The sequence below is a fragment of the Rhinolophus hipposideros genome, assembly GCF_964194185.1.
Source record: "Rhinolophus hipposideros genome assembly, chromosome: 9".
Classification (NCBI taxonomy): Eukaryota; Metazoa; Chordata; class Mammalia; order Chiroptera; family Rhinolophidae; genus Rhinolophus; species Rhinolophus hipposideros.
In genome coordinates, this window is record NC_138055.1 from 9017300 (window position 1) to 9043538 (window position 26239).

Genomic DNA, 26239 nt, shown 5'->3' on the forward strand with positions numbered 1-26239 from the left:
ATTTCTCTGTTTCCGGCTCTGACTTCTCCCATTGGACTGTGAACATCTCAGCGGGAATGAAGTCTGATCCTACGTCCAGAACTTAATACAGAGAATTACCTGGCTAAGTGACTGGCTCTCGGACTGAAGCATCGCTCTGGTGTGAAACTACGTTGAATTAAAATTCTTTGTATATCAGTGATCAACTCCTGGGTTACCGAGAGAACCCTGAATAAAGGGACCTATCGCATTTAGAAGCTATTACTTCTCGGTTAGTGGTCATAGCCCCAGATTTTAACGTAGTATCATTTTCCTACTTACACTATGCAATTGTGGAAAGTTCTTTTTTTTACGTTCATTGATTTAAAATATATCCACATTTATCTTTCCCTACAGTTTGTCTTCTTTCCTTTGTGAGTGGCTGCAGATCATCTTAATGTGATTGGTTAAAGCATCTGCCCGTTACCTTTCCCATGGACCGACGGAGGAAATGGGAAAAAAAAAAAGAGCCTTAAATTCAGCTGTTTTATTGGCTCCGGTGTAGGGACGTACGGCGGAGCCCCGGGCCCTTCAAATGTATGACTGGTTCTTATGTCCGTCAGTCACGCAGCCGGAAACCAATTCTATTGCCCGAGCTATACCCGGTTGGCGGAGGCGGGGGGAGTTAGGCTGAAAGGGTTTTCATTGGTTCGGAGCCCTTCCGCTCGCGACCGGAGCCCGCCCCTCTCTCGGTTGCCGTGGTTGCAGGCTGGGTCCCGCCCGCTCACCCGCTGACAGCGAGGCTTAGGGCGGAGGGAAGCGGGTCGGTTGGTCGGTCGGGAACGAGGCTTCCGCGGCCTGTCCCGCGCAGAGTTGTTGCCATGGCAGCCGCCGCCGGGGGCGCGGACAACGAACCGCGCTCTGGCCGCTCGAGCTCCGACGGCGAGTGCGCGGTGGCGCCGGAGCCGCTGACTGGCCCCGAGGGCCTCTTCTCCTTCGCCGATTTCGGGTCTGCGCTGGGCGGCGGCGCGGACCTCCCGGGCCTCCCGGGCCGGGCGTCCGGCGGGGCCCAGTCCCCTCTGCGCTACCTCCATGTCCTGTGGCAGCAGGACTCGGAGCCCCGCGATGAGCTGTGCTGTAAGATCCCCGCCACCCGGCTGAGGCGCGCCGCCAGGCCCCACCGCCGGCTCGGGCCCACGGGCAAGGAGGTGCACGGTGAGGAGCGCGGGAGGCGTGGCCGACTCCCCGCCCGGAACCCAGCCCCCCATCCTGGAGTCCTCGGACGTCCGATCGAAGGGCCCAGAGTCGCCTTTCAGCGGTCAGAATTATAGCGGCTAAGGACCATGAGCGTGAAAATACATAAATACATAAAGTAAAGCCTTCCTGCTCAGGACTAGTCACTCTAGGCTTTTCACACTTGGTAATTCCTGAATAGAAACTCGTCGTAACTCTGGGTGTGTGTTAGGAGATAATGCAATGCAGTACTGGCGAGTGCTTTTATTATCCGAGAGGGGGGGTCAGCCACATCCCACCGGTGGGTTTTACTGCGCAGACCTGGCTTGCTCTCCTCTACCTCATTTCCCCCTTAGGCAAACGACAGAGCCTTTCAGCCCGAGCTTTCTCCCTCCTAACATTAGCACAATGCCTGCTTTCCTGGCATGTTTCGAGAGTTCAGTAAGGTCATGTACCTATAGCCGTTAATCCCTTTTGTACCAAACCCTGTTGCGTGATGTGTGATCGTTTTTAATCCTCACGATAACTCATTGCGGTCCAGATACTTCCTGGTTTGTGGAAGAGGAAACTGAGGCTCGGAGAAATCGCCTCGCTCCGAGTCGCATAGCCAGACAGTGCTGATAGTCCAACCCAGGTCTGCCAGGCTCAAACTCCTACTCTGGTGTGTCGCCTGGATTGTCTTTTACAATGTACTGTGATTCCACCTGTATCTTAATCGTGTCGTAAAGATTAAATGAGAATGTAAGAGTGCGGTGTAAACCACAAAGGACTCGATGAATGTAAGGAACCGTTATGTACCTGAGTTGTCCTTTTTGACCATTTCTCTGATGACAAAGACATTGCTTTCTGTTAGCCTCTAAACTGAAGGGAGTGTCATTGCAGGAGAAAAATGTTTCTGCTTAGGAATTACCAAATTTAAGTAAGTCGTTTGGGACTGGCCTGTCTTGAAGGAGCATGTAAGATTACCTGTGTACGTTCACAGAGAACATCTCATTTTGTCTTTGCAACGACTGGAGGCTGTCAGAACAGAGCTCAACCTTGTTTGGGGGATGATGGACCCGAGGCCGGACAGGTTAACTAACTTGCTCAAGTCACCCAGCTGCTGCAAGTGGCAGAACCAATATCTGGCTCCAAAGACCTTGGAGGATTTGCTACAGAATGTGGCTTTTGCACTAGTTGTGCCACGTTTCAAGTTTCTCCTTGCTCCCACGGTGGTGTTACTTGTATCCTGGCACCTTTCTTCCCCTTTAGATGTTATTGTGGCTGCATGGTGGGTTAACCGGGAGACCCTCCACTTTCTGCTGCATCATGGCTGTTGTCGTTTTTCTTTAACTGGGACTCTCTTACTCTCTTCACAGCTCTGAAAAGGCTGAGGGACTCGGCCAATGCTAACGATGTGGAAACAGGTGAGTGTACAAAGCGGATCCAGCGCCATGGGCCAGTTAGGGAAGGACAAATCCAGGTACCAATACCTGGGCAGATAGTGCTTGAATTCAGCTAACCTGTGCACCAGGCTCACTGTAGTCTTTGCGTAACTGCAATCATCTTGCAGACGATAAATCTGGCTTAGGTGCTCACTCTTCTTCCCATGATTCCTGTCACCCCAAACTTCCTGATGTCATAGTGTTTATCACCCTGTGGGTTCCCTGACGGTGGGGACTGTGTCTGCTTTTGTATCCCTGATACCCAGCAGCAGAGTGGGAACTTTTGGAAACTTCTGGTTAGTGGGAATGAACCGTCAGTTTTAGCCGCCAGGAGAGCCACCGTCTGCACAGAGCCACCACCTTCAACTGTTCACTGAGGCTTTTTGGGTCACCGGTCCTCAAACTTGTTTAAGCAGAACACCTGGACGGCACCACTCTGTGTTTTTGTTTCTGCTCTCCAGTGTCCACTAGGAGACAGGGCAGTAGCAGGATCAAAGGACAAGGACAAGTTATAGGAAAACAGTTTTAATTTTATCCACTGACTTAATTCTTTCTGTGAATCAGACAAAAGTGGAATATTCATTTTCTATGGCTGCTGTAACAATTACCACAAACATAGTGGTATAAAACAACACAAATTTATTATTATGCAGTTCTGTAGGCCCGAAGTCCAACACAAGTTGCACCGGGCTGAAATGAAGGTGTCTGCAGGGCAATATTTCTCTCCAGAGGCTCGAGGGCAGACTCTGTTTTCCCTACCTTTTCCAGCTTCCGGAGGCCACTCATATTCCTTAACTTGTCTCTCTCCATCTGCAAAGTACAATAGTGGACTGAGTTGTCATACTGCCATCTCCCTGGGTCTCACCGCAGGAAAAGATTCTCTGATTTTTAAGGACTGGTGTGATTAAATTGGGCCTGAATCATCCAGGATAATCTTCCTAGTTCAAGGTCCCTAACCTTAATCACATCTGCAAAGTCCGTTTTGAGCATGTAAAGCAACATAGCCATAAATTCCGGGGATTAGGGCATGGCATCGTTGGGGGCATGTTATTCTGCCTACCTCAAGTGGACGTCATTCTGTTTTGGTGGTGGGACCCTACGGTCAACAGATAAAATGTGAGTATAGATTGAGGGCCATGTGATAGGAGAGCAGGCGTGGAGAGGAGATTGTTTACCTTAGGAGCTGGGGTGTCACACCATGGGCCCTGAAGTGGTTCCCTTAATCCTGGAATCGCATAGTGCGCAGTCCTGGAAACTGGAGGGCTTTTCAGCTTTCTTCACTTTGGTCTCTTTCCCGTGATCTTGAACATTTTGGAATATTTGGGTAGCAACCTAGATAGTTTTTTAAGGAAAACAGGTAAATGTTCTCTTTTTAATATCTCTAGTGTGTGACCAGAGAATATTTTAATTATACTTCCCTTTCACCAAAGGTCTAATTCATCTTGAATCAGGTGTTCACATGGTAGTTTTATTATTTTGATAGAAAGGCTGTAATTTTCTATTCAGAGCCTCTAACACACCCATCTTCAAATATAAATGGCTCTTAGATTTATTAGGCTCTTGCAGGATGGTGATGGTGAAACTGGCTGTAGGATTAGCCTCTTCACTCCTTTCATGTTTAGTATTTTGTTTTCTTTTTCTGCATGCTTATTGTTTTTTTTTGTATATTTTAGCAATTACAATGGACATAAAATTTATACCCTGCTATTGTTAAATTACAGGTGCTTTTCTATGAATTCATAAATCATTTAAAATATTTTAAATATGACCTGAAACTAATAAAAAATAAAATAAATAAAATATTTTAAATATGGAAATAATGTATGCATTTTAAATGTTTTGGAAATTAGAGAAATATACAAGAAAAACGTCCATAATGTCAGCAAAGGAACTAATCTCTGTTAAAGTTTTGGTGAATATCCTTCTAGTCCTTTTTCTTATGCAGAGCAATTTTCTTTATGGGCTTGCAAATTGCCGTATACACAGTTTTGTAGCCTGCATAATTCTTTGTGTCATAAACATTTTTTATAGTCTTTATAACCATTTTTTCAAAATGGCACCATCAGTTTTTTTCCTATTTACAGAATGTATACATGACTGTATGATTTTTTCTAAAGCTTATAAAGTAAAGCTTATAATTCCATTCCTCAATTATAACCACAATTTTTTTTAAAGATTTTTTTTTTAATTGGGGAAGGGGAACAGGACTTTATTGGGGAACAGTGTGTACTTCCAGGACTTTTTCCAAGTCAGTTGTTGTCCTTTCAGTCTTAGTTGTGGGGGGGCCGTTCAGCTTCAAGTTGTGTCCTTTCAATCTTAGCTGTGGAGGGCGCAGCTCAGCTCCAAGGTCCAGTTGCCGTTGCTAGTTGCAGGGAGCACAGCCCACCATCCCTTGAGGGAGTCGAACCGGCAACCTTGTGGTTGAGAGGATGCGCTCCAACCAACTGAGCCATCTGGGAGCTCAGCGGCAGCTCAGCTCAAGGTGCCGTGTTCAATCTTAGTTGCAGGGGGTGCAGCCCACCATCCCTTGCGGGAGTCCAGGAGTTGAACAGGCAACCTGGTGGTTGAGAGCCCACTGGCCCATGTGGGAATCGAACCGGCAGGCTTCGGAGTTAGGAGCATGGAGCTCCAACCGCCTGAGCCACCGGGCTGGCCCCTAACCACAATTTTTAATGGATGCAACCTGTACCTTCAATAGGGCAAAGCAAGAATGATTTAGTCTGTCATATATATGCATGTTGGTTTTTCATTTTTAAGATAATTTCCCAGGTATGGATTATCCCAAGGGTATGCATATTTTGATGGCTTCTGATAGATGTTGCTAAAGTGCTTTCCGGAAAGACTAACTGCACAAATCACAAAGTAGAACTGGCTATTTTAGCTTATCTCTTTGATCTTAGCTATCTTTTGGTGAATGCACCGATGAACACTGAGATGGCCTGACATTTATTTCTCCTCCACTCTCATGAGCCTTTTCCTTCCTTCATTTATTCAGTTGGTCAGCAACATTCATTGAGCAGGACAAGTAATAGCTTGGTCCAAGGCATTAAGATAAACCACACAGAAAACGTACAATATGATTGAAGAAGAACAATATAAAGTGATACCATTTCCAAGACAAACCCCACTGAAAAACTGAACTTAAGTGATTAGCTGGAGAGGAGTAAGTTCTGGAGCCAGCGAAGCCTGGCTTTGTACCCCGGTTTGGCCTCGTCTTAGCTGGGTGAGCGTGGCTTGGGCACTCCACATGATCTCTCTGAGCTGGAGTCTGCTGTCTGTAAAATGGACGTGATACCTTGCTGGGTGGCCGAGGGGCTTAGCAGTCAGGTACCTGACTCCTGGCTGGTGCTGACTGTACAGCAACAATCACTCTCAAATAGCATAGCATGTTAATAACAGGGTAGCAGGATGAACAGGGTACTGAGGAGATGCAGGAGAGTGCGTTGCTGACTCAGCTTGAGGAGACAGGAAAGCTTCATAGAGGAGGAGATATCTGGGCTTTGTCTGGAGTGACTCAAGTCCTTGAGAGGTTTCCTGTCCTCGAAAACCTTTAAAAACCTCTCAAGGTTTCCTGGGACAGAAAACCTCTAAAATGATGTTTGCTCTAAAATGATGTTTGGCAGCAATTTCTACATTTCCGCTGGACATGTACATGTAATACATAATGTCTCACATTTTGTAATGGCTTCATACTTTTCAAAGAAGTAATTTCACATCCATTATTCTCATTACGGCAGCTCTGGAGATTGGCAGAGCAAAGATTATTCCCCTTTACTGGTGAATTGCGGTCCAAAACCAGGCTTTCCTACACCCAGACAGCTCTTTCCACTAGCCCGTGCTATTGGCAATGTACCCCTTTATTTTTTGCTTGGCTTAGACCAGAATTTAGTCTCTGTGGCTCCAGAACCTGCATTCTGCTCACTTTAAAAGGCTGCCTCCTGGGAGCAAAGTAATCATCTGCCAACAGCTTGGGCAGCTGTGTCCAGCTGGAGGGGATGTGTATCCAAAGTCAGGGAGAGGGATGGGGCCGAAGTCTCTGCTGGGGATTTCCGTGACTAGAATTCCTGACAGAGGGCCAGGATCCTTCTATGATGTTCTATCAGTGGATATGTAGTTTGAGCACCCAGAAACCGGTGCCCTCAGTTGTGTCCTCAAGAGAACAAGTCCCTTGTCATGGCAGTCCCCCTGGGGCAGGCATCCAGGAGGCACTGGCTCTCCCGTGCATTATCAATGCCTTGCCTGGAAGGACCCCTGAGCAGCCCTCTCCGTCCCCTGGGGACTGCAGCTTAGCTAACACGGTCACTCTCACCCCCTGCTTCTCTCTGTCTTGGTGGTGTCAGTGCAGCAGCTGCTGGAAGATGGCGCGGATCCCTGTGCAGCTGATGACAAGGGACGCACAGCTCTGCACTTCGCCTCCTGCAATGGCAATGACCAGATTGGTGAGTTCTGGAGGAGGAGAGGGGGTGGGCTGGGCAAGGAGCCTCTCTCCAAAGGCGTTGGCGCAAGATCTGCTGTCTGCACAGCCAAGCGGTGCTGGACATAAGGAAGAGCCCGCAAGGTGGTGCGTGGTCCTCTCACTCCTTTAGCCTGTAGAACGGGCACTGCCAGACTGGGGAAGAAGTAAACCTGGGGAAAGACGGTGGGTGCCTCCAAGGTTGGCACCAGTCCTTTAAGACATTCAGGCCACATTCACTCAGTGCCAAGGGCAGCAACAGGACAGCCTTTTTTTCCCCCTTTTTTTTTTGGGGGGGGGGTGTAGTATAACTTAATAAACAGTGAACTTTCAGTATGTATACACCAGTGTGACCACCATGCGGATCAAGACAGAATATCTTCAGCACCCCACAGCCGGACTCTCAGGAGGACCTTGTTCACCATAGAGTAGTTTTGCCCGTTTTTGAATTTTACATAAACGGAAGCATAGACTATGCACTCTTTTGTATCTTGACTTTCACTCAAAATGATATCCTTGAGATTCATTGCTGAATGTAGTGTTTGAATGTTGTTTCTTCTTTCTTATTGCTGGATAGTATTTCATTGTGTGCTGCACACGATTCTCCCATTCTACTACAGATGGACTGTTCTGTTTCCAGGTTTGGGCTATTAGGAGTAAAGTTTCTGTGAACATTCTTATGCACGTGGCTTGGTGGATATAAGCACTTACCTATGTTAGATATAAACCCAGGAGTGGAATTGTTGGGTCACTGGGTCCACACACATTGAGCTTTAGTAGGTGTTACCAAACTTCTCCCAAGGTGGTTGTGCCAATACACGCTCCCATCGGCAACGTCAGAGAGGTCCACGTCGTTCCACTTCCTTGCCAATGCGTGGTATTGCCTCCTTTTAATTTTATTATAGCTATTCAATGGTGTCTCAATGTGGTTTAGTTTGCATTTCTCTGACAGCAAGTTGAGCACATCTCCATGTATTTATTGACCATTTTTATATCCTCTGTTGTAGAATATCTGTTCAGGATTTTTTTGTCCATTTTTTTTAAAGAAGTTGCCTATCTTATTGATTTATAGAAATTCTTTCTATATTCTGGTTACAAATCACTTATCAAATGTAAATGACTTACCTTTTCTGAGTTTGCCTTCTGAATGGTGTCTTTTGATAAATACAAGTTCTTCATTTTAATGAATTTATCAGTCTTGTCTAAGGTTGGCAGTTTTGTGACCTATTTAAGAAACCTGTGCCTAGCCCGAAGTCATGCAGGTATTCTCCTGGTCTCTTCTAGAAGCCTGACTGAGCTTCCCCATGGAGGTCCGTGGCCCCTCTTGACTAAGTTTCTGCACATGGTGTAAAGCTCAGCCTGGCTCCCAGCAGGACTTAGTCTGCCGGCACTTCCATCTGGGTAGTAGATGAGCCCCGGTGATACCACAGCCCACCCTTGTGGGGGCCCAGAGATTCTCCAGGAGGGGAAGCTAAGCATCATCTATTGGCCTCATTCCCACCATGGTGCTTGGCTGTGAAAGGAGCAGAAAGTGCCCTTGAGAACCTTCGCTGGTGGTCACTGCTGTTGGAAACACTTTCTTTAACCCTTAAAATCGCAGTCCTGTAACACCTGTATAGGCCAGGAGGCCCTCCCAGAATCCTCAGGTCCTGGCCCTCACAGTCCAGCACATGAACCCTGTGAAGGAGTGAGTGAGTGAAACAACGTAGGGAACTGTGTTGGTTTCAGTGTCCACATTCTGAGTGAGCTTCTTTAGCTAGGTTAGGGGTGGGGGTTAGGATCCAGTCCATAGAAACTTCTGACAGCTACTCTCATGTTCTCCTGTTTGCAGTGCAGCTGCTCCTGGACCACGGGGCTGATCCCAACCAGCGAGACGGACTGGGAAACACACCACTGCACCTGGGTAAGTGCCTGAGAAGCTGCCAAAACGCCCTTCCCTGCAGCACAGACACGCTCCTTTGATGGAGAGGCTGGGGTCCTGCAGGCCCCCAGCAGGATCTCCTGTCATCTCGGGAGAGCCCGAGCCCCCAGGTCTGCACCCCTCCAGTCTGTGTCCCATGGGCTTCCCCATTGATCACTACTTGGCTGTACCCTGAACGGGCTCCGCAGCAGCTCTGCTAGGGAAGGTGAGACCTGCAGCTGGTTCCTGCCCTGTGGCTGACTCACACCATGGGTCATGGTCCCATGAGGCAGGTCCCATCTCCAAGCCTCAGTTTCCCCAGCGGTGCAGGAAGGGAGCTTGACTCGATTGCTGAGTCCTACCCAGTCGCTGCCTTGATGGTGCCCTCTTAGGAGGCATGACCTGTCATAGGCCCTGCTCCCTCCAGCGGGCACACAGGGCTAAGCCCTGTTCTTCTTCTCAAGTCCCCGTTCTGTTTTCCCCAGCGGCCTGCACCAACCATGTCCCTGTCATCACCACACTGCTACGAGGAGGTATGTGGTCCCTACCCCTGTCACCCCTCTTTCTCCCTCACCCCCAGCATGCTAACCCTGCCTGCTCCCACAGGGGCCCGTGTAGACGCCCTGGACCGAGCTGGCCGCACGCCGCTGCACCTGGCCAAGTCGAAGCTGAACATCCTGCAGGAAGGCCACTCCCAGTGCCTGGAGGCGGTACGGCTGGAAGTGAAGCAGGTGAGTGCCCCTCATGCTGAGCCCATGGCACTGAACAAGCACCGGGCAGGTGCTGCCCTCACCACAGACACCCCGCCTCCAGCACCAGGGCTCCTGGGTCACTTACACTGACCCCAGTTGGCATCAGTGCCTGCTAGCTGGGACCCCCCACAGCTCAGCGCACCCTGGTTTCAGATCATCCAGATGCTAAGAGAGTACTTGGAGCGCCTGGGGCGGCATGAGCAGCGGGAACGGCTGGATGACCTGTGCACGCGCCTCCAGATGACAAGCACCAGAGAGCAGGTGAGCTGCAGCCGCAGGGCCAGAACCAGGGCCTGGCAGGAGCCGCAGGCCAGTCTGTTCCTGCTCTGAGGCAGCCAGACCCTCATTGTAGAAAGAGGCCATGGCTGTGGGTTGTAGCCCACTGTGGGCCTCAGAGCCTCTGCCCACTTCCTTTGAAGTTGCTCATGGCATTCTGAGACCATCGGGTGTCGAGAATTACCACTTGGACACCTGTTCCCTAGTCACAGTGAAGCCACCACATCCCCTTGAAGAGAGATAATGTCTGCCCTCCAGGCTTTGGAATTGGGATGGAGACCCAGGGCCCGAGGCACCTGGGCCTGTCCTGGCACCCGTGGCAGAGCCTTACTTTTGTCCTGCAGGTGGATGAGGTGACCGACCTCCTGGCCAGCTTCACCTCCCTCAGCTTGCAGATGCAGAACATGGAGAAGAGGTAGCGAGAGGAGCTACTGCCTTCCTGCCCTGCCCCGGCCCTCCCTGCCCGCCTGCTGTCTCATTACGAAGAAAAGCCTGATGCCCAGGACTGTGGAGCTGCACGTGTCTGGGAGGCCCTCGACCCGCCCCCAGAGGCCAGAGATGCTCTTCCACCAACCTCAGAGCCGTTCCCAGCCATGGTTTCCAGCGTCTCTGTGGGCCGGGACCATAGTCCCCAGCTTCTTCCTCTGACTCCCATCGCAACGCAGCCACACCTCAGCTCTGGCCCACATGCGCTGTTGTAGCAGGCCTCACTTGTCCCATGGCCTCCCTGGCACCTTTAGCAGGCCCCAGACCCTTTCTGTGTCCCTTCCCGAACATGGGCTGGTTGCAGCTGCAAGGGGTGGACTTCGGGCAGGCGTCCGCAAGCCTAGAGGGCTCCTTGGCTGGCCCTGCCCCTCTCACCAGCACTTAGATTTAGACTTGGCACCTGACTGGCAAGGAGACACCGCAGTGAGTTTCTCTGGTTGGCGGGGGCGGGTTGGTGTTGGTGAAGCTCAGACCTTAGAGATACAAAGTGAGGAAGGACGCTGCTGAACCCAAAGCTGAAAGCCCCCAACCCTTTTTCTCCCAGTCACTGAAACACCCGGAGGGCATTGCAATCCTGTAGTCTCGCTGGGGTAGGCTGAATAGTGGTCCCCAAGATGTCCATGTTCTAATCCCAGGAACCTGTGGACGTGACTGGACATGGCAAAAGGGACTCTGCAGATGTAAGAAGTTAAAGGATCTTTGGACAAGGCGATTATCTTGGATTGTCCAGGTGGGGCTGATGTAATCACAGGGGTCCTGATAAGAGGGAAGTAGGAGATCAGAGAGGAAGTAGGAGATGCGGTGACAGAAGCAACAAGTTGGAGTAATGGGAGGAAGGGGTCACAAGCCCAGGAATGCAGGCAGCCTCCAGAAACTAGAAAAGGCAAAGAAATGGATTCTCCCTTCAGTTTCTAGAAGAAGCCAGCACTGCTGACACCTTGACTTTTGTCCAGTCAAGACTGATTTTTAGAATTCTGACCGTCCGAACTAGAAGAGAATAAATTTGTGTTTCAAGCCACTAAGTCTGTGGTAATTTGTTGCAGTATCAATGGTAAACTAATATACTAGAGCAGGCTCAAAACTCACTGGAAAGGAGGGACCCACTCCCACCCCTGCAGGAGCAGACGTGCCCTTTGTTGTGGGCCTGGACGCACAGAAGGCAGGGGTCGTCCACAAGGGGAGCCTGACGGGAGCTGCCTGGCCTGGCCCTCCCCAAGGAGGCATCTGTCTACAGAGTAAAGCAGACTTATTCGAGGTCATCCATCGTGTCCACTCGCTCTGCTCCTCTTCCCCTCACCAAATTGGAATCCTGGCTACTTTTCAGAGGGGAGCTTGTCCCCAGATCCCAACTGGATCTGAATTAAACTTGTGAAAACCAGCTGTTCCTCAGACCCTAAAGGAAAAAGGGTCTCTCTTCCTTTAGGTATGAGATACGGGCCCAGGCTGCCTCCAGGATCCTGTAAGGGGGCAAGCTGGAAAGGCCAGGTCTGCAGGGTTGAGGTAGGGAAAGGGGCAGAGGTAGCAATAAAGTGTTTCCAGGGAACTTGAGCTGCTGCTGTTGTGTGTGAAGTGGCTGCAGGCGGGCTGTGTGTGGGGTGAGGAAAGGAGCGAGCAGAATGAGGTGAGCAGCAAGTGGGAGAGGTGCAGTGGGTGGGTGGCTTTTCTCCCTTTCTGTCCATGTTCTTAACCCTGCCCACTCGGGCCTGGGAGGCAAGTTTGAGCTCGCTCTCCTACAGGGGTTGTGCTGGGGCTTGGAGCCTGGACACAGCCCCCCTTAGCCCATGGCCCCAAGGGTGGGCTGGGCAGGGAAGAGTCCGGGGCAGTGGGGAGGCAGGGGTGAAAGGGAGTGGGCCCCTTCTCTGGAAACTAGTGTGTCTGGGTCTCTGCCCACCATGCCCCCAGGGCCAGGGCTGATCATCCTGGAGAGAGTGGAGGTAAGATTTCTCAACCTCAGGTCTAAGGAGTTCAATTAATGGGCCCTTAAAGAGGTATGAAGGGCCGGCCCGGTGGCTCAGGCGGTTAGAGCTCCATGCTCCTAACTCCGAAGGCTGCTGGTTCGATTCCCACATGGGCCAGTGGGCTCTCAACCACAAGGTTGCCAGTTCAATTCCTCGAGTCCCGCAAGGGATGGTGGGCTGTGCCCCCTGCAACTAGCAACGGCAACTGGACCTGCAGCTGAGCTGCGCCCTCCACAACTAAGACTGAAAGGACAACAACTTGACTTGGAAAAAAGTCCTGGAAGGACACACTGTTCCCAATAAAGTCCTGCTCCCCTCCCCAATAAAGGAAAATCTAAAAAAAAAAAAATTTATAAAAAAAGAAAAAAAAAAAAAAAAGGTATGAAGCCCTGAAATGATGTAAGATTTTGTGTAGAGAGAGTGCATGTGTTTGTGAGAAAAGCGTGCATAGCTTTCATTCTCAGGAGGGTCCACACACAAAAGGTTAGGAACTCTTGCTGTAGACTTTGGGAGCAGATAGGCGAGGGGCCTGCCAAGGGCATCCTGGGCAATGCCTGGGCCCTTCTGGGCCCCGTTATCCGAAGGGCAGGCTGCTTTACGTTGGCAGGCTCAGAGGTTGTGGCTTGCTAGGACTTTGTGAAACTGCCTTGAGATGATTGCACGTTTCCAGAATGGCCCGGCATGGAAACTCACTGGCTCAGTTCTGACAAGCCCTTGGCCTGGATTGACCTGTCCCCACCTGGGTCCTCCATCCTGGTGGTGCCTTACCCAGCCACTCCTGCCCTTGTAACCATGTAACCATGAGAACAGACTGCTGGGGCAAGTGAATGGGACGCTGTCAACTTTCCCCGGCCATGTAGACAGTGAACAAAGGGCTTGACAGATGAAGGTGGCTTGTACGGGCCAGTCATCAAACACTTGCCAGACAGGGCAGCAGCCAGCCAACCTGCCTCATCTCATTTCCAGCCAGGATTTACCCTGTAATCCCATATCTGTCTGAAGAGCCAGCCAGTTCAAGACACTGGAGTGAGTCAGAAAATACACAAGTGGGCCCTGAGCTGGCTAGGCTGGGCCGGGGGCAGGAGGGAGAATCAGCAGAGGGTGCCTGCCGGGAGTTAGTTCTGTTACTGGGTTAGTGGGGGCAGCGGGGGCGAGGGGTGCAGGAAGCAAAAATCCACATCTGTTGATTTCACTTTCTAGGGAGGGTCCTTTGCATTATAGCTCACCTTGGTTCATGTTAGAAACTACAAATTAACAGTCATATTGCCTAGAAACGTTAAACAGAATTTTTTTCCATTTGTACATGGGTAATGCACATGGTGATTAAATATGTAAGGTCTTATCTTACATGGGTTTGATTACAGAAACTAATAAAGTATTCTCTAAATTAAAAAAGAGAGAGAGAGAGAAACTTGCTGTGCATGAGGCAATGGTCCAGGTGGGAACGAGAGCAGTGAACGAGAGGACAAAATCCCTGTCATGGCCCATGGCAAAAGGTGGGAAGTGCTTGGAGAAGACACTTGTGTTCACAACCATCCTGCGAGACAACTGGCCTTGCTGCTGCCTTTGATAGGTGAGCAAATGCAGGTTTGCCAGGATGACCCCACCAGGTAGCTGGGCTGGAACCTGGACCCACCTCCAAGCTCATGCAGTTTCCACCAGGCTTGAAATTAGAGCCTTCTCAGAAGCAGTTTCCTAAAATGGAGAGCGGCAACATTTGTTGAGCTCTTACTATGTGTTGGCAGGCCCTTCATACAAACCCTTTGATTTAGTGGTTGCAATAAAACGTTAGGGAACCAATGTTATTGCTCCCGCTATTTTATAGATGCAGAGAATTGAGGCTCAAAGAAAGTAAGTTGCTTGAGGTCAGGTGCGTGGGAACCAGCCCAGGTCTAGTGTAATCTCTGCCAAGGTTTCCAAAGTACCAGGGTCCCCAGTGCCCCTGGGACCCAGTTGGTAGGAACCGACGGGCCTTACTGAGTGGGTCTCTCTCTCCATGACCAGCCTCCGGTGCGGGAGGGTCTGGCCCTTTCACCACTTAGCACAGCATATAATGTGCATGCACATGGTCACTGGGGAGCAGAGAGGGGCCAGCACGAGGCAATGGGTCTGAGCTGAGTCTGGAGTGGTCCTTGATGACCTCTGGTGGCTGCCTCCACTATTACTGGCCTTCCGAGGTGGTCCGAAAGCCGGCTATGGGACCAGGAGGGTGACAGACTGGCAAGAGAGGGAGGTGGGACCAGTTTGCAGAGGTCCTGAGGTCTGAAGATCTGCCCTGGTGGCAGAAACCAGGTGAGGCAGGCTGTCGCCTCCACCTGGAGATCAGATGCGTCCTTACCCAGAGCAGGCACCATGAGCTCTGAGAGAAAAGCCCCTCTGGGAGAAAATCTCTTGCCCCACCAGGGCTGCCTGCTGCCCAAACTGCTTCAGATGCTGAGCCCAAGTCACGGTTAGGAGGTCAAGAAACTGGACTGATTCCTGGGCAATCCCAACAAAGTCCCTGGCTCCCCTCAGCTATGGGGCCCAAGGGGAACTACTGCCCAAACCCCCAGATGCTAGCTTGCCAGCTGACACGAGGCCTCCATCCCTGCAGAGAGAGATGGGCAGCTCACTTTACAGATGAGGAAACAAGCTCAGGGAAGCAAAGGAGTCCTGCCCAACACCGCAGACCAGGGACCAGAGTGTTCTCTTGTCCCTATGACTGGCCCATGCCAACCTGGTGACTCTCCCACTTTGGAAGCCCGGAAGGATGGCACATGCTATCAAAGCACATGGTGGTCAGCACGCCCAGAGGGCAGAGGTGGGTGAGTCTGCACTTCCTCAGCTGGATTGTGAGAGTTTTGATGGAGACCAAGATCTGCCTGGGGGAGCCCTTGAAATATCACCTACGGCTGGCAGCAGCCAGTGAGCGACGTGACGTGGTTTGCCTCCAGTGGGACCCGGCTCAGACAGAACTCAGATCTGCAGGTGGCTGAGGCACAGAGAGGTCAGAGCTAGGAAGTGTAGGAGCCAGGATTCCAACTTGAATCAAAATCCACATCTTGACCCCTGCAAGGTGCCACCTCTCTGAGTTGACCTGGCAACTCTACCAATGAGCAGGCCAGCGCCCTTCCCTGCACCACCACCGCCAAGCTGGCACCTTCCCGTCCCCATCACCCTTCCTCCTGCTTCAGTCTCACCCCTCCACAGAGCCTGGGCCACTGGAACCAAGCAGATGCCTCAATAAATCAGTCTCGTCCTCTTACACCAGAAAAAATCCCAGCCTACACAGCCTGGCCCTCTGGCCTGAGGCCATCTTGGATCCAGCTGGCAGCTTGCAAATGAGCCCAGCATCGGGCTGAGGAACTGGTGTTCATTAATAGGAAACCTTGGGTACTTAATTGGTATGGATGTCCCCAGGTACACACCTCGAAGTTGATAGATGATGCTGAGTCTGCCAGCCTTAGGCAGGGAGAGGGCTTGGTGAGTGCTGCCGTGCCGACGCCCTCACCTCTCCCGCCCTCCCCAGGGCTGAGTTTTAGTTCCTCTCTCCCCTTCAACCAACTCCTTCCTGCCTTTCTCTTCCCCAAAGACCATGAAACCAAATCAGACAAACCTGAGCTAAAGACTCCAGCTCTGTTTCTGGCTAGCTCTGTGGTCTTGGACAAGTTACTTAATCTCTCTGAGCCTCAGTTCCTTCATCTCCAAACTTGAAAGCAGATGAGACACAATACACCTTCCAGGCCAAGCACAAGGCCTGAAAGGTGGTAGGTGCCCAGTGCACCAGTGCCCTCTGGACACCACTCACCATGTCCCACAGGTCCCTTAATCTCAACATGTTCCAACCAAGCTCAACATCTTCCCCCTCAAACCTGACCCCCGTCATCCCCACTGCCACCCCCAATAGCCCAAGACAGAAGTCTGGGGTATCATCTGGGATCTCTCTCCTCCCCCAACAATGTTCAATCACCAAGTCCCGAGAACTGTACCTCCTAAGTGGCTATCCCATCTGCCCATGTCTCCTCACGTCTCCCCACTGCTAGCGTCTTGGATATCTTCATCTCTGGGTTCCCACACCAGCCTCCTAACAATTCTCCCTCCCCAGGAAAACCTTTCTTGCAGCCGGAAAGAGTTCCCTGAAGAGTAAATCTGATCAGGTTGTTCTTTTATTTAAAACCTTTCAGTGGCTCCCCATTGCCCACAGGACAAAGTACAGCCTCAATTTTAGACTGAAATTCAGAATCCTTCGTGAATGCCCCCCACCTCTTCTACCCCATTCCTGCCGGCGCTCCCGTGTGCCCCATTCCAGGCCGCCCCCACGCCTGACTCCAGGCAGTCCGTGCCCGTGTTCTATGTCTCCCTCCCCCATGTACGCTGATTTACTTCCACTTTAGACTTGGCCCACCAGCTCCTCCAGAAGTCTTCTCTATCTCTCCAAGCTGGCTGACAGCCCTCTCCTAGGCTCCCACAATCCCCCGTGCCTCTTTCTTTCCTGCAGGAGAACCCTGTACCTACTAGGTGCTCAGGCATAAATGCTACAGGCCCATCCCTAAGAGGTTTGCACAAATGGGAGGGTGAAAGGGTTGAAGAATTTAAACTTCCCTCCAACTAAGTGGAGTTCCTTCCCGGGGGGGGGCGGGGGGGCCCAGGCTGCCCCAGCCCAGCCTGAGACCTTGCAGGGGGTTCAGGTCAAGTGAGTTCTCCTGGGCCCCGAGGGCAGCAGCCAGGGCTCATCCAGCCTCTACTCCAGGCCCCGTTGCCGCCTCTGGCCCTACAGGACTCACAGCTCTCTTCTAACCAAAGTACAGTAAGTTCTCACCTCACATTGTCAATAGGTTCTATGACTTTAAGCAAGATGACATATAATGAAACCAGTTTTATATAGACTAATGGATGTAAACGAGTTAAGTTCCTAGGGCACGTCATCAACGTCATAATGAACGAAATGACATTGAGCAAAACGACTTTATTCGAGGACCTGCTGCATTAGCAACCATCTGCTCTTCCAAGCATTTCATTAGCCCCCTGAAGCAGACCCAGGAGCTTCTGGGGCCAAGCCCAAGCCCAGCAGTAGGCCATCAATCTTCCTGCCAAATCCATAACAAAACTCATTTCTCAGCCCCAGGCCAGGCCCTTGGCGGTGGCTTTCCCGGCCAAGGGCTCACAGAGCAGCCTCTGGATCGGGCCCTCGCTGCCAGCCTGGCACCTCCAACCCAGCATCTACACAGCAACTCTGGGGGCTTTCCTACCACATGTCTGATGGGGCCCCTCCCTTCCTGAAAACCTTCAGTGGTGTCACCACCTGCCTGAAGGAGGAAGTCCCTGCTTTCCAGCTGGCTTAGGAGGCCCTGGTGACCTCCACCGGCACCTACCCTGGCAGCCTGCTTCAGCAGCATGAGCCCACGTATCGCTCCTACCCTACCTGTCTTGGCACAGGCTGTTGCTCCATCTGGCAGGTCCTTCCCACCTTTTTCCAGGAAAATGCATATTAAATGTTACCTCCTCTGAGACGCCTGCTTGGACTGCCCAGGAAGGCAAGAGTGTCCTCCTCTGTGTCCTTTCCAAACTGTGTGCTTTTCTGGGATGGTCCCACCACACCGTGCTGTCCTTTCTTCTTTCGGTGTTTGGCTCTCCAGCTAGACTGAGAGCTCCTGAAAGGGAGAGACCAGGTCCAACTCATGCCATCTCTGTCTTCCCAGCAAGGCCTAGCTTAGGGCAGGCACTCAAATGTTGGGGGTGGAGGGAGGGGTAAGAACGAAGAGAAGTGTCATATCTCTCCTTCCCTGGCACCTCTGTCCTCACGTATCAAATATCTGCTGTGTGCCTACCTGGGCCAGGCTGTACTGTCTTCCATTAATCACGGCCTGTGGGCTTCTTTACGTTTCCTGCAGGAGACAGTGGAGGCCATCTTGGATCCAGCTGGCAGCTTGCAAATGAGCCTGACATCAGAGCTGAGGAACTGATATTCATTAATAGGAAAACGCTGGTACTTAATTGGTATTGATGGGCCAGAGAGACCTGCTTTGTAGGAAGATGAAGTAGGAGGCCTGGGAGCCCAGCCAGAGGCCTGGGCTGTACAACTGTCCATCTACCAGGTGAGCAGAGACCCAGGTCTCTATGGAGGGCTTCCACTGACCAACCCTTTCCCTGGGGCCTGGGGTTTCATGCAGGTTCGAACTCTGGCTCTGCTACTCCCTGGCTGGGTGAGCTTGTCTTCTGCCCATCCTACAGGGAGGCCGTTCCTAGTCAGTCACCTGTCCGTGCCCACAGAGGCGACTGTGGCAGAACATAAGCCAACCCCAGGAGATTTTGTTCTCTTCTTCTGCTTTGCAGGCACTCACTGTTGTTGTGCAGAGAAATTTGTCAAATGCTCTTAGATGTTTTCTCAATGCTGCCTGGGCTGCTGTGAGAGCCATCCCTGGAGCCCAGTTAGGATCTCAGCTCTGCCGTGAATTTGCCACGTGTTTCTGGTCAAGCTACCTCACACCGCCTTGAGGCTCAGTTTTTGAATGGAGGTAATATTCCTTGCTTGCCAGTGTTGGCGTAAGGCCCAGATGAGCCAGTGGAGGTGTGAGGCACAGGGAGACAGAGGCCACGCTGAGTGCTGTGGAAGCGGGCAGCATCACACCCCCTGCCCTCCGGGAAACACTTGCACTGCTGCAGCCTGAGTCAGTCATGGAAACCTTGGCAGATGTGGGAGAAGGAACACTGGCCCAGGTGTCAGGCCCCTGTGGAGGGCCCTTATAGCAGTTGCTTCCCCCAGCTGGATCCCAGCCTCCCCCTGTGCAGGGTGACTGCCATTCTGATCCCTGGGTCTGTGGCAGGTGGCAGGCAGTGATGAGGACTCAGCAGCTGCCTATTGTCAGGAAAGGGCCTTCTCAGGGTGCTGGCAAGGCATGGAGGCCAAAAGGTCTCAGCCGGAAGCTGATAAACATTATTGGTGTGTGGTGAGGAAGGGAGGGAAGTAGGTAGCTCTGCAACCGCTGAGACTGATTTATTGGTTAATTAGGAGGTTTCCACAGCCACAGACTACCCCAGCTGTGCACAGGAACAGGGAGGGAGGGGCTACAGGGCAGCCAGGGCGGCTGGGAGGCCAGCTGGGGCTCAAGTGTGGCTCAGTGTCTCTCTTGAGCCAGGAGCACCAAATGGTTGAGGAATGATGCAAGGGGCTGGGGCCAGGCCTAGGATTGGAAGGCCATCAGGGCCCACTGCCCTAAGTACCTGAACAGAACTTTCCTACAGAACCTGGGAGCCCTCTGAGGTTTCCAGGGCATTCAGCTGGTAGCAGTGGGTTTGGGGAAGACGGCTGATGCAGAATCAGGAAGAACCAAGACAAACCTTGGAAATCCTGGAAACAGAGTAGAGGCCCCAGAGGTGGAGAAGGAGGTTCCACCGAGTAGAAAAAGTTATACAGCAGTGGGTTTGAATCCAATGTCTGCCAAACACTAGCTACCAGACCTTCGGCAAATCACTGAACTCTGATTCTTGATTGATTTCTTCATCTGTAAAATGGAACAAATTAGACTGACCTTGCAAAACTGTTTCTGATAATTAGATTTAAGAATGTAGCTCTGCATAAAATACATAATAAGTGCTTAATAAATATCTGCTATATTACCTGTTCGTATTAAACAACTGAGGACAGGGCTCGAAAAGGAGAAGGGTCTTGGTGAAGGGTGGTGGAGGAAGCAGGTCTTAGAAGCTGCAGAAGAACTGCAGGGATGGGCAGAGGTCCTGCCCTCCTGCTAGCCTGGCTACCGACAGAGTCTGGGGGCTGCTGGCTCAGGAGGCTGCGCGAAGCTGTACTGGCCCATTTTCACCGCCCAGGGGTGTCCTCTGGGCCAAAGCCCCAGCCCAGCCACTGCTCCTCACAGGGCTCCTGGCCTTGGCCCCACCCCGTAGTAGCGTCCTGCCCTAAGGGAAGAGGAATGACAGACAGACTTGACACGCAGCAGAGTGGAGGCGGACAAGGTTTATTCTGATCCTCGAGCAGACAGGGCTGGTCCAGCCTCCCGGCCGCGGGCAGGCTCCTTCCCGGGCTCCCTGCCCCAGCCGCCGCCGCCGCCACCGGCCGGCAGCCTCCCGCGAGGCCGTGCATCCCCGGGGCAGCCCGCAGGGTTCGAGGACGCCGGGCGGATGCGACGAGCGGCTCGGCGAGCGCCCCGGGGGCAGCAGGCGCGATGGCGGCGGTGGCGGCCGTAGGGCCACAGGCGGCGGAGGCGCGCGCGGAAGTGGCGCGAGGCGAGCGCGTAGACGAGCGGGTTGAGGCAGGAGTTGGCGTAGGCCAGGCAGTGCGAGGCCAGGCGGCAGGCGTAGGTGGCGGGGCTGAAGGCGAAGCGGCCGTACCAGAAGCAGAGGATGAGCGCGTGGTGCGGGCCCCAGCAGAGCGCGTAGAGCGCGGCCACGGCCAACATGGCGCGCCCCGCGCGGCCCGTGGCCCTGCGCCGGGCCTCTGCCGCTGCAGCGCCCGCGGGGCCCACGGCCGCCCACAGGAAGTGCAGCGTGCGCGCGTAGGCCAGGCTCACCACAGCCACCGGCAGCAGGTAGCCGGCGGCGAAGGTGGCCACGTCGAGGGCGCGCCGCTGCGCGTCCTCCCAAGCGGGCACGCAGAGCTCCAGCGCGCCGTAGCGCACGGTGCCGTAGTAGCTGAGGTAGGGCGCCGAGAAGAGCGTCGCCAGCAGCCAGACCAGGCCCACGGCGGCACGGGCGTTGCGCGGGGTGCGCAGGGCGCGCGAGCGCAGCGGGTGCCGCACGGCCAGGTACCTGCGGGCGGGCGCTGTGTCAGCGCGGCGGGCCGGTGGCCAGCTGGCCCGCGTCCGCGTCCCCACGGAGACACTGCGCCCGGGACCTGGGGCTGGTGGCCTTGATTTCTGTGTCGGAGCAGGGGGGTTGACCGCGTGACCCGCCTCCCAGGGGGGTGGTGATTAAGGGAGCTGATGCACGAAGTCCTTAGAGCAGTGCCTGGCACCTGGCAGAGCGGGGTCGGAGGCCCTGAGAGAAGTGACTTGGCCAAGGTCATCAGCTAGAGAGTGAGCCTGGATTTGACCCCAAGTTTCAAGCCATGAAAACGGCTATGAACACAACCTGGGCCAAATGTGGGCGGTAATAAAATACCTGAATTCATTCGTGTTCCTTTTGCCATTCATTTCACACTCAGAGAGCACCTACTATGTATGTACCAGGCCCTGTGCTGACACTTGAAACACAGAGATGTCCTAGGGAAGCTCACAATAGACGTGGAGGAAGGGCAGGATGGTCCCCTTAAACACACCCTGCACGTGCCCAGAGACTGGATGGTGCCCGCCAAAGAGCTGGTACTTTTCTCCCACCCATCTCACTTTTTGGTCCCCCATTCTCTCTTTCCTTAGGCCAATGAGCATCTGTTCAGACTTTCCCTCCCCAGCCCAGACCCAACCAGGTCCCAGGCACAGCGCACCTGTCCACTGAGACGGCGGCAAGTGTGAAGCTGCTGGCATACATGGCGAGGTAGATGAGAAGGTGCACGGCCTTACAGACGAGGGCTCCAAAGAGCCAGGCGTCCAGTGTATAGATGGTGGCCTGGAAAGGCACGCAGCACAGGATGAAGCAGAGGTCCGCCACTGCCAGGTTGAGGATGAACAGATCCGTAGTGCTGCCTGGCTCCTGCCAGGCACTCGTGCCGGGCTGCAGCAGCACGGCCAGCACTAGCCCGTTGCCCACTGTGCCCAGCAGGAAGATGAGGGCAAAGACCACAGGCACTGCCACAGCCCCCACACTCCCTGGGTTGTCTAGCGAAATGTTCTGGGCATCAGCCATCTCGCAATCAGATGATCACCTGGGGAAGAGAAGCTGGAGTCTGATCACTCAACCCAGGGGTCTAGTTCCCCCATCCTGGGCCTGGCTAGGTCCCCTGGGCTAGAAGCTCTTAAGAGTGGGAATGGGGGACAGAGCCAAAAGTTATCACTGAGACCCACTGTACAAGCTCCCGACACAAGTCACATTGGTGTCTGAGGTGGGTTTCTGTTTCCTAGGGAACAGCCCCATAGCCCAGAGTGTGAAGGGCTGATTAGGGAGTTGATGGACATCTAAAGATACAGTCAGAGTGGGGGGAGGACATGGCGGATGGGGGGAAGGGCAACTTCAACCCCAGGAGCCTGTGTATTTTCCTTATTTCTCAGTGGGGATCCAAAGATCAAGGAAGACTCTTGGACATGGTTCAAGGTCAGCAAAACACAGGTGACATCTCTGCATCACTGGAGAGTCCAGGTTAGTGAGAACTCCACAATGGCACAGCTGGGAAGACCATATAGGTCACTGCCCACTTTTTGCACAAGGAAATTGAGGCTCAGAGGGGACATGAAAAGCTAAAGATCACACTTTGAGTGGCAGATCTGGGGCTGTAGCCATCCTGGTACTCTGACTCCCAGGCTAGAGCACTCATCTGAGAGCCTGTTAACAGGTGATGCCTGACGACCTGCGTGTGTGTACACGCGTGCATTTGTGCAAGCTGTGTCCACCCTCACTCCCATCCCACCACACAGCCCACATCAGCTACTACCTGTGGATCCCCTAGAAGCCTGGGACCTCTGGGGTGGTGGACAAATTAAGGACAAGGGAGCCAGGCAGAGGGGAGGGAAGGTGGTATTTTGCACGCCCCTCTCCGCCCCCAGCACCTCCCCAGTACCCAGCATGCAGAAGACCCCTGAAGTGCTGGATGGGCAACACCCACCTTGATCTGGGCACTGGACCCCGCTTGATCCTGGGTGAACCAGTCAGGCTGAGGCTCCCTCCTGGCTCAGTAGCGGCCCCATGGTGCCTCCCTGCAGGTAGAGGTCTGCCTCACTTCTCCCTCTTCTCCTTTAAAGCCCCTCCTCTGCTGAGCGGGACTTGGGCAGTCCTTCTGGAGTGCCCAATGGCTACCTCCTCTTCAGTCCCTGCTCTCCCCCAGGTGGCATGCTCTTCTGCCTGGCTCTTCTCTGCCTTTCTGCGTTGCTTCTGCCTCTTTCTGCAGTGGGTAACCCATTGATCTCGCTCTGAGATTCGCTTTGTAGTTAACCCCTCCGTGCCCAGGGCCCAGCCAATCCTTGGCCCTCCCACCTCTTCTGGCCCTGCCTGATGACTCCGCCTCCACCTTCCCCCATCCCTGCTCCAATTCAAACTCAGAAAGGATTTCTAATCTTGAATGAGGTATCCAAGTTAGAAAACAAGAATATGAATCCATTTTGTGCAGGCTTCAGATAGGACTCCTCCCCCAGGCCCTGAGAACCCTGAGACCCATCAGATTCCCAAAGCTTAGTCCAGGGGTCCAGTCTGGTTGGAGACTGGAGGGTTTATGTGCCTGTCTAGAGTCTGGCTTTAGCTCGAGGGCAATGGGGAAACTAATGAAAGTTCCAGAGCAGGGACATGACCTGCCCATTTTATAATTAGTTTATTATGGCCTGGGGTGGAAAGGATGGATAGGAGAGGAGTGATTTAATGAGTGAGCCTCTTATCCAGCTAAGAGCCAAAGAAGTTAATAGATCTTGGTGAATGGTTGATTCACTCATGGGATTCTGGCCTGGCCTGTTGGAGGGGGCCACATGGCGAAATGCTTCAGAGGGTTACAGGCTGGCACCTGGGGGGCGAGGGGCATTGGAATTAGCAACAAGGGTGTTGGTAAACTGGACTAGTAGGGGCGGAAAGCAGTCTGCAAGGAGTTCAGGGAGAAGAGGTAATAGGGATTGTGTGTGAAGTCTTTCGAGAAGTTGGGAGGGTAGGGAGAATGTCAAGAAGTCTGGGAAAACAGAGAAAATTGTCTGAGGAGATGCTAATGAAGCCAGGACTTGTGTTCAAGGCCTGAGGGGGCGGGGGAGGGGGGAGAAGACTCTGGAATTGGCTGCTTCAGGCCCCTGGGATTTTCACAGTGCTCAGAGGTGTTTCCCTAAAGCCTGATGTCACTCACCCCAGGTCCAGAGCATCCCCAAATTTGGGAAAGCAGAGATTCACTGAAGCTATTAAGACTCATACCTACTCTCCAAACCTGAATGTAGAAGTTATCAGAATTGAATTAAGGAATTAAAATTGTTGAATCCTGTGATCACTGAAGGGCAGTACTGTAGGATTCTAAACTCGTGTGGTGGCATTTTATTAGGTTGGTGCAAAAGTAATTGCGGCTTTTACAATTATAACCTTTTAAACCTCAATTGCTTTTGCACCAACCTAATATAAGCATTGATAGCTAGAGAGCCACAAGCACCCTGTATGAAAGTAAGGCACCAACAGACTGCCAGAATCCTGGACTCACAAATGTAGCATGCCTGAACCCTGAAAGCCCCTGGGATCCCGGACACACTGCCCCCCCTCCTCCCCTTGGGGGCCCAGCTCTTCTGGGACGGGCTCTTTATGGGCTCTCATAGTACTAGGTCAAAGAGCTCCCAGCAGTGGTGAGGCTGAGCTGCTGGTATGATAGCGGAGGCCCAGGGGAGGAGGGCAGGACCGAGGCGATGACAGAAGGCCCAGCCGTGGAGCAGGCAGGAAGGGCGCAGTCATGCCCAGCTCTACACCCCTGGCACCATCTCCTCCCCTTGCTCCAATTGCTGCTCCTGATGGCCACAGAGGACACCAGCCGAGACTACCATATCCAAGCCAAAGTATGTGTGCCTGGAGCTGCTGCCTCTTACAACCCCTTCTGGATGGTGGCGGAGCGGGCGCGTGCGGCTCTGCACGCCGGTTGACCACGCAGTATGCTACTGTGGTCAGCTAGCCCAGGATGTTGCGACGTTGGCACTGCCCATGTCGTTGGCTGAAGAGCACCACCCCAGCAGCAGCACCTGAGAGCTGCAGGAGGAGGTGACATACACACTCTGCCACTGGCTGGTGAACCTAGGCCTGGTGTTCTGGCCCCGCCGGGCACACCGCACCCACTGTAGTCGGTCCCACGCAGTTGCTCTTGGCCACCAGCTATTATCATCTGCCATCCTGAGCAGACCATGCATATCAAGCTGCTGGTTGGGCTTGGGGCTGGCACCATGTACCTTTGCTGCTGCCACAGTATGCCTGGCACCACGTGCCCTATCCCATGATGGTGGCATGTAAGTGTTCCTGCCGATGATGTGGCCACAGTAGCCGCCTGCCCCTGGCTGCATCCCCCAGCACTTGGAGCTCCTGAACCCCAGCCTCAAGCTCCTCCGGATCATAAGCTGGGATTCCCCAAATCCCAGCATTAAGATCCTGCAGGATTGGGCCGCAGCTGGTGCAGATTATCCATCCTAAAAAGTCCAGGCTAAGGGGAGGGCTGGGAGTGCGGAGCGCCAGAGACCTGGTCTTAGTGCCCCGCTGTTAATGAAGGGCCTTTTTATCCTTCCTCCTCTACCCACAGCAAACTATGATCTTTCCACGACCACACCATCCTGAGGCTGGGAACTTGGTGACTCAGAAGCCATCCTCCACCCCCACCAGGTGCCCATAAGGCTGGGGGGGGAGAGCAATGGAGAAAGGACCAGGGGCACCGACTGTGGGAAGGGGTTGTCATCTCTAGCAGGGGTTCAGCGAGCCTTTGCGGAAGACAAACGCATGTGGGGCCTTGCCCGCAGAGTCCAGGGTCCGGAGTGCGGGAGGCGGGGGAGGGGGGGGGGTTGTGACCGGAGCCTGAGTTCACTGCGCCCCCTGGCGGCTGATGATCCGGCCAGCAGGCTTTGGGATGAGCCAGCTGGGAAGGGCCCGACATCAACGTAACACCCACCTACTCTTGGTACAGCGAGGGAAACTGAGGCATATACAGGGGATGGGGCCTGCCCAAGGCCACAAAGTCAGGGACAAGGTGGGCTAGAACACAGGGTTCCAGACTGTCAGGCATCTCTCCA

The 26239-nt window shown here is 53.2% G+C and overlaps 2 protein-coding genes across 3 annotated transcripts; one reads left to right on the forward strand and one right to left on the reverse strand.

The window, feature by feature from the left end:
* Positions 1-715: 715 nt before the first annotated feature.
* On the forward strand, positions 716-12029 carry ANKRD54 (ankyrin repeat domain 54). Of its 2 annotated transcripts, none has more exons than XM_081059566.1 (8): positions 716-1173; positions 2550-2597; positions 6956-7054; positions 8900-8971; positions 9454-9501; positions 9575-9699; positions 9874-9981; positions 10341-12029. In XM_081059566.1, the coding sequence occupies exons 1-8, from the start codon at positions 840-842 to the stop codon at positions 10413-10415; spliced, it is 909 nt and encodes a 302-aa protein (XP_080915692.1). In that variant the 5' UTR covers positions 716-839; the 3' UTR covers positions 10416-12029. The 2 variants fall into 2 exon arrangements, with proteins under 2 accessions (XP_080915692.1, XP_080915693.1); XM_081059567.1 differs by having other exon boundaries at positions 745-1173; positions 6961-7054; positions 10341-11503.
* An 8363-nt stretch (positions 12030-20392) lies between these two features.
* GALR3 (galanin receptor 3) lies at positions 20393-23247 on the reverse strand (the record flags this gene model as incomplete). The annotated part of the gene is made up of 3 exons (XM_081058863.1): positions 23128-23247; positions 21856-22233; positions 20393-21182 (listed from the first exon to the last, which is right to left on the reverse strand). Exons 2-3 carry the CDS (start codon positions 22212-22214, stop codon positions 20393-20395), a joined length of 1149 nt encoding a protein of 382 aa, XP_080914989.1. The 5' UTR covers positions 22215-22233; positions 23128-23247.
* Positions 23248-26239: the final 2992 nt, after the last annotated feature.